At 29.8% G+C, this 8,807-nt stretch overlaps 1 protein-coding gene across 1 annotated transcript in view; it reads right to left on the bottom strand.

The window, feature by feature from the left end:
- Positions 1-3,932: 3,932 nt before the first annotated feature.
- The window catches only part of LOC103311969, a 10,875-nt gene continuing 6,000 nt past the window's right edge, over positions 3,933-8,807 (bottom strand). The window contains exons 2-4 of the mRNA XM_029485398.1: positions 4,370-4,456; positions 4,167-4,304; positions 3,933-4,084 (exon numbers count right to left, since the gene is read on the bottom strand). Of these exons, the coding sequence (XP_029341258.1) occupies positions 3,933-4,084; positions 4,167-4,304; positions 4,370-4,456 (377 nt within the window). The remainder of the gene's footprint in view (positions 4,085-4,166; positions 4,305-4,369; positions 4,457-8,807) is intronic.

Genomic DNA, 8,807 nt, shown 5'->3' with positions numbered 1-8,807 from the left:
CAGAATGAGAAATAAAGATTTCAGAGTATTAATATTATCATTACGAGTATATATAATTATTATATTACTATATTGGGTATAGGTATACCTACAACCCAAAATATTATTAATTCAAAAAAATATTTGTAATTACGTATTATCATATTTTAATATAACATTAACAGTTGAACGTAAAAGATAAAGCACGGAAAGTTAATATTAATTTAATTGCGCTGTATTTATTTTATTTACCATTTATTAGACTTTACTATAAGTATTATATTTAAATAAGTAATGATTCAATAACTACAAATCAAGTTTTGTTATAATATAGTTTCTACGATTTATATGTTGGGACATAAATTTAGGTGAGCAGTATCTTAATTTATAATCGGTAGTTCATAGGTACGCGAGGGTATTGAAAATATTACGGCGGTATTTGTGTATAATGAATTTTATAATGATACGAATCGTACCGGACGAACGTTCATAAACAAATAAACGGCGCTCCCGAACAAGCACTCGTCGCCGCCGTCGGCCGGTTGCGAATTGCGAATAGTAGGCGTGAGTGCGTGACTTAAACGCCGCGCGCTTGCGGATCGTCAAAACACTTAACAGCGCATCCTCTTGGTCGTTGCACGCGTAAATTTTTCGTGACACGTCCTCTTAATGTACGGTTTCGAAGGTGCGACTAGTCGTTGTTGCTGGCCGCAACGACTGTTCTGCTATGGAACAGCATTAGAGTCGCTGCGGCCGGCGGCTGTACTCGTCCGTGAGCAGTATGGTGCGGCCGGTCGTTGCGGCCAGTTAAAGACCACGACAGGCGGCTCATAATATTTTCAAACTGAACAAGAATAATAATAATATATAATAATAAAAATAATATATCATCGGGTAAAAACGATACTAAACAGACGAACTAAACCGAAAAATTGCAGTCTGGAGTACCAGGGACTCATGGTCTAATCATTACTTTTCTTCAGTTTCGGCGGCGGCGGCGGCCCGGCGGTTGTTGCGATGACGCGCAGCAGTAGTAGCTACTCGCTTTTACATTCTGTTACATTATAGAAACGTTATAGTTTGTCGAACTACTGTTATAATTACATGTAACATATTATTAACATTATACATAAAAATATTATTCACTATTCGATCGATTGTAAGTACGAATCTTCATAATTGGGCCACGTTCGTTTGAAATTAAAAATACGTAATAAGTGTATCAGCCCATCGCCGCGGCGGCAGCAGTCTCAGATAATTATCAAACTGTACAATAATAATAATAATATTGTTGGTCTGTGAGGTCTGTGATCAGCCTGGTAAAAACGCATCTGAAACGGACGAACTAAATTGAAAAATTGGGTACTGGAGTACCAGGGATTCATGGTCTAATCGTTTACTTTTCTTCAGTTTTGGCGGCGGGGGCCCGGCGGCTGTTGCGGCGACGCGCGGCAGCAGTTGTTGCTCTTACATTCTGCTACACTGAACCAATGATAGTTTACTGTTTTTACTACACATTTATACATAGTGCCAGTTTCACGTATAATATTATTATGTCCTCTATTCATATTAACCGATCGACTGTTGGTACTAATCTTAGTAATGATTTTCAAACTGAACAATAATAATAATAATAATAATTTTGTTGGTCTGTGGGATTGATCGAGGTTGGTCGGGGTTGATCGGGATAGTAAAAACGGAATATATTAAGGGAGCCGGAGTACCAGGGACTCATGGTCTAATCGTTACTTTTCTTCAGTTTCGGCGGCGGCGGCGGCGGCGGCGGCTCTGCGGTTGTCACGATCATGATAAAAGAACATGCTATTTACGTGATACGCGTTCGTGTGACGTAGGCATCGCGCCGTTCAGTTACGTTATCATCAATAACCGTTATCATTAATTTTTATTAGATAATATCCAATTTTATATTATTTCCGTATTAAAAATTTAATAGTAACGTTTATAACTACAGTTAACAATATTAACTGTTGAGAAATATTAAGAAAATGGAGTTTGTTTTTGCGTTAATCAACAAAGTTATTAAAAATGCCGGAATGAGGAGCTATAGCCTAAGCCTATAAGGAACTGAAGAGACTGTCCAATAACAGCGATGAGTGGAGGGAGTTTGGAAAAATGATAGATAGGTAAGTGTATAGTTTATAAATCATAAATAAGTTTATTATTTCAAGTTATCTATAAACATTGACACACAGTTAAGTAATTACTCATACTAGTTTAGTCACTAAACTTTTTTAATTTTTGTTTATTACGTTGATTTTGCGTTTACTATAATATTTCTTTATTTAGGTTATTAAATCGTATAAATGTTCTTGTTCGAACCAAACATTTTAAAACTTCTTGTGGGATACCAACACTTCAAGAAATATTTAACAATGTCTTTGTCAACGTTTTCATACCTAATTCCAGGTGCTTTTGAAATACCATCACCATGTAATTCCTTGAAATAAGGTTCCATTATTTTAGTAAGTCTTACTAATTTTTCGGTATGATGTTTCAGGTCGCCTTTTGATATATGACTTATGCAATTGGACTTGGATTCTTTATTTTCGTCTGATATGTCTGAATCTAGTAAAGAAGGATGATTTGAAGAAAAAAGATTCATGTGCAAATCGATTTATCAGGTACCCAGTTATGTACTCTACACATTGTATTTCTAAATCGTCAAATGGTTCATTTGCTGTTTCAAATTCTTCTAAATGTGCTGAATTGTCCCAATGGAACATTTGCTATTGCTGTGCCAAATGTCAACTCAATTTCAGCCAACTCATTGTCATGAGTGTCTAAAATAAACGAGTCAGGTAACAATTCAGAATTTTGTACCACTTCACTAGTTAAACACTCAGAATTATTTAAAAGACTTTCTTCTAAATCATTTTCCGAATTGTGGTTTTTAGTAAAAACAAAGTTGGAATTCTTCCCCAAAATATACCAATGTAGGCTATGAACGACATAATATTATATTGATAAATATGCACAAGTTTGTATATTAGTAAAACTAATAATTAGAAATATTTACCAATATTTAAAATCAAGGACAGTTATACTGTTACATGCAGAACCGGCCATACCCTTTAAAAAGCTAAAGAGGTTCTCAACAACATCCTGGTTTAATTTCCTTGTTAAAATAAAAGACAGCCCTCCTGCATTTAAATTGTTGAACAAATTAATAAGTGATGTATTTGAGATAGCTATACCTAGAAACATTAAAGGTTAAATTAAAAAAATTATATAGATTTTAAAATAATATTTTTACCTTTTTGAAATGGTAAAAGATAATTCTTTCCATGAACTCTCATGTTTGTAATAAAATTTGTCATTTTTGTTTATAAATCAAGTTGTTTTTCTAAATTTAGACCATAACTTTCAGTTCCTTTATCAAATTTATGTTGTGTATTTAACAAATCGAACCAATCATTAAAAAGTCCAATGACCTCAGAAGCCTAATAATATGTATTGTATTACATATTATTGTTTATGATAAATTAACTACATATATTAATATACTACCTACTTACTTCTTTCCAGTTGTACTTATCAATCATATGTTGTTGGCCACAGAACGAAAGTGCCTTAGACACTGTATTAGAAAATACATTGACGGTCAACCTTCCTTCGTTCAGATCCTTTGACATTAATGTGACGCTCTGTAAGTTTATGAGCGTATTTAAAATATTTCCCTGCATTTAAATTTAGTAACTCTTGTAGTATATTTTTCCCTATATACTTTCCATTGGGAAGAATAAATCCTTTAAAACAACATCTGAATTTATTTATCTATTCAATTTTGTAAGTTTATATTAATGTAACTTGTCAAGGAAATGGTTCCTAGCTAGTTTAATTAGGTGAGGTACGTCTGCAAACACATGGACATTATTATTAGAAATGGGATGCTTAAATGATGTGTTCTCCATATTTATATTTAAAGTACGCCATTAGCCAATGTTTGTAGGCCCCATATCACTGACAGTTGCTACAACATCATAACCAACTTTATATAGTTCCTCTATAATTTTTAATAATATATCCTTATTCATAGGAGTATCATAATTATAATAGATTGGCTGTTTCCAATTTCCTATTAAACCTAATCAAATATAACATTTTAAAAATGAAAAATTATATATTTTTTTTACAGGTAAATTAAACAGTTGTTAAAAATGATTTACCTCTAGCTACAAGGGTTTGAACACACTTATGGGGTCCATACACTTTCTCATACTTTTTGTCATGGCATATTCTATGAGAAACATAAGTCTCGTCAAATGATATCACTGTAATTTTCTGCTCAGAAGTTAAATGGACATCTTTAACATGTGGATTTATCAATGTTATGTAATTTTTTATTAAACACAATATTCTCATAAATTACCTTTAGCTTGCATTAATGGAAGCACATTTGTTAACAAACCTGGTTCCACTTGAAAGTTTGAAACCCATTGCCTGAGAGTAGAAGGCCCTAGAATGAATGAATCAAACTACATTAATTATTAAGTAACTAATGGAATCTTTATACTCAGCTCACCTCTTACTAGCTTTAGTTAAAAGGTTGAGCAATTTTTTTTATTTTTAAATTTGGACTATAATTTTGTTCTAATAAATATTATTATAATTAAATAAAAAAATATTACCCGGTAATAGAAATTTTTTTTATCTCGTAAATATTGATATGCCTTAGTAGAAATAATTCTTAAAGATATTGCTGAAGAAACATTTTCTGGAGTCCATAAAAACACTTTATGTTTGGGTCGTAAAAGCAACTCTACTTGGGTTGGTGAAAATAAATGTGATAAACGCTCAGTAAACCATGTTTCAAAATCCAGTGGAACTATTCAATTGTTCTTTTAATGAAAGTATTTCTTTTTGTTGAAAACTTATTATATTTTTCAGTATATTATTTTAAAATTAATATTATAAATAAAATGTATTACAGATAATAATAGGTGTATTATAATAAAATATGAAATTATACAAATCATGTATGCAAGTATATAACATATAAAAAATATTTACAAAAATATATAATATTTTATACAACATATAAAGCATTTGGAAAGGAAGTCATTTTCAATTTTCTCAAATTCCAAAAATGTACAATCTAAAAACTTTTAATAATTATCATTTGAAAATTAATATTTATACAGTAGGTATGTAAATTACACATAGCATCCATAACAGAAAAAAACATTGAAAAAAAATACATAATATTATGTAAACATAACATTTCAAATTAAACTAAAAAATTAAATACCTTATAGTTAGCTACATTCCTCATGCTTAATGATATAGTCACAAAAAAGAATAAGCCAATATAATTAAGATGTTACATTCAACAACACAAAACATAAAAATTATCGCACTAAAATATTATTATCTACATTTAAAATAATTTAACAAAAAATAATGTATATAATATAGATCAAACATTTAAAACGATATATTAAGTAGTGAACAATTATAAACAAATACATTTTATGTATTCTTTTATCGTGGTTGCGATGACGCGTGGAAGCAGTAGCTACTCGCTCTTAAATTCTATTATAAATTCTGTTACATTATAGAAACATTATAGTTTGTCTAAGTACTGTTATAATTACACATTTATACATAATATTATTTCTCTATTTCTCTATTAATCGATCGATTGTTAGTACAAATCTTAATAATTGGGCCACGTCTGTTTGAAATTAAAAATACCGATACGTAATAGGTTGTAAAAAAAAAAAAAATAGCCTATAATAAGTACCTATGATAAATTCAAAATTAATCATATCACAATATACAATACTAGGGTACTTATAATGCGTTATACATCAACGACAAACCGTGATACTATCATAGACGTATAATTGTATACTTTAGAAGGTTCAAGTACCCATGAATAATATTATACAATCACAACAAAATAACTAAAATAGTAATTCTAGGTTTTTTAATATGTAAGTTCGTGGAAATTTGAACTTAAAATGACTATAAAAATAAACTGTGTTAACGTATTTTTAGATTTTTCAGCAACAGAATTAACTACTTACGTGGAATCTTGTTTTAAATTTTAAATCCTTAGATATAAAAGTTGAACATTTTATAAATTTTTAACTACAGAATAATTATTAAATTTTAAATTTGATACATTTTGTCAAAATTCAAACTTTAAATACTTATAAAAAAAATTGTGCCTATGTCTTTTTAATATTTTTTAATTGTTATTGTAACAATATCAGGAGGCTTGTATTAAATGTTCAAGCTTTTTTACCATACAAATAACAATTTACAATTTTATTGAAAATTATAGAAAAAAAAAAACTAAGAAAATTGAAAACTAACACTGTCCGTAAACAGCTCAAAAAGGGTCAAAATATTTTAAAAAATGTATGATGTTTAGAAAATAAAAATATAAACATTAAGTGAAATTTTCATGTATTTAAAGTTATTTGTTTTTGAATTTCAACAAAATAACAAAATCGCCACAAGATAAATCTAGTGAACAACTTCAAACACCCATAAAAATGTAATTTAATTTACTTATACAATTTTTTTTTTCTATTAAATAGAGAAACTTATGAGGAATCTTGTTAATTTAATATTTTTCAAATGTCATTGTAACAATGCAGTTGGAGGCTTGTATTAAATATTCAAACTATTTTAACCAACAAATAAAGTTTAATTTACATTCATAGAAAAAAAAAACTAATAAAATTGGAAACTGAAAATGTCCCTAATAAGTTCAAAACAAGTCAAAATTAAAATTTAAAGCAAATGTTTTTAGAATATTGTAAAACGAATTATTACCATCTAACATCAAATTAATATTAGATAAATTCAGTGTACCTAATATGCTTATATATATATTTAATATTAGTACACAATGTAGTAATAATATATACACGATGAGTAATCGAAATAATGCTTCGATTTTCAACTTCAGTAACTTGTTTGGATGGGAAAGCAAATCAAGTTAGTTGCATCGAGGAAGTCAAAATTCTCAGTTATTTTCAAAAACGTCAGGAAAAACCAAATAAAATTAAGGAAAAACGGAAATTTTCGAACAAATCGATTTTGGTTTAATTCTAAAACAAACATACATGACATTTTCACTGGATGTTTATATCAGCATTTTCTATACATCGTAGATTTTCAAAATATTGCAGTAGAAAAATATTAAAAATACATAGGCACATTTTTCTTTTATAAGCATTTTAAGTTCGAATTTTGACAAAATTTATCAAATTTAAAATTTAATAATTATTTTGTAGTTAAAAATTAATTGTCGACTTTTATTGCTAAGGATTGAAAATTTAAAATAAAGTTCCACGTAAATAGGTTACATATAAATAACTTTATTCACAATAATATCATCAATTATACTTAGTATTAGTTAATAATATCATAGGGTGACTGACCGTTTTCGCTCAGAATCGTTTTTCTTATACAATGATATTATATCATTGAATTCATATTCAACATCAACACCACCCATTACAGTGATCCATTTGTATCAGGGGCATGAAACTCCGCGAATTGGCCGAATCGGGCGATTGTGGCCTTGAACACGGTTTCCAGGGTGGCACAGCATACGTGAAATAGGAAATGGTAAACAAACTGACCCCGCGTAGCGTATCCCGCCAATGTTCCGGGAAACGTTTACGTAAACATGTGTAGCATGATGTTGCGCGGGAACGTTTCCATGTTTTTCGGAGGTTCAGACTTCAGATCATAGGGAAACAAAACCCCAATCAGCTGATCGAGTTTCAATAAAATCAATAAGTCTGTGATAATTTTTTTTCGACGCAGTGAGTCTGCGGTCCTAAAATTAACGCCCGGTCTACCTGTTTTGGTCCGCCGTCGGTATGTTATTATTCTACAGCAAGTAAAAGTTATATTCGAATATTGATTTTCGAATACCCATTAGTCTGGCATCTGCTGTTGTTTGAAACCAATGTGCAGTTTCTAGAGAACAATTTTTTTGTGTAGTACATTAATACATATTTGTCATCTTTGATACTATAGACAGTAAGAAAGAATGGAATTATGGAAAAAAAGAAAGAAAATAATAATGCCCTAAATAGATTAAAAAAAGTAAAATACATAAAATCCATTGTATTAATTAACTATACCATAATATAATCATACTGAAAATCGCAAAATATTACACAAAATTGGTTTTCAACAAAATCGATTTTGGTTTTTAGTGTAACTCTAAAATAAATGACCGTATACGTGAAATTTTCACTGGGTGTTAATATTAGTATTTCTATACACGAACAAATTTTCAAAATATTTTGACTTGTTTTGAGCTGTTTACGGACATTTTCAATTTATAATTTTAGATTCTGAGCGGAGCGAAACATGTACCTATAGATTTTACAATGATGTAGGTATGTTTTTTTTGTGTCTGTACAGCTGTACACGATAATTAGTCGAAATAATGATTTGTTTTTCAACTTCAGTATCATGTTTGATGGGAAAGTGAATCTAGTTGGTTCTTGGGGAGGTCAAAATTTGAAATTCCTAGTAATTTTTAAAAGCGCCAAGATAAACAAAAAAAAACGGGAATTATCACGCAAAACTGATTTTGGTTTTTGGTGAATGGCCGTAGATACATGCATTTTTTGACTGAATGTTTATATTAGAATTTTCTAAACACCATAACATTTTCAAAATATTTTATTGCGTTTTGAATTGTATACGGACATTTACAGTTTCTAAGTGGGGGGGGGGGGGGGGCGGCATTGAAATGGACCTCAAAAAGCTAGACAAAATTATGAGAGATTGGATTCGACGGATTTTAATTTGATAATGGATATTAATTA

This window comes from Acyrthosiphon pisum, chromosome X, assembly GCF_005508785.2.
Source record: "Acyrthosiphon pisum isolate AL4f chromosome X, pea_aphid_22Mar2018_4r6ur, whole genome shotgun sequence".
Lineage (NCBI taxonomy): Eukaryota > Metazoa > Arthropoda > Insecta > Hemiptera > Aphididae > Acyrthosiphon > Acyrthosiphon pisum.
Note: the sequence above shows the minus strand (reverse complement) of the source record. Positions and strands in the feature narration are given on the sequence as shown.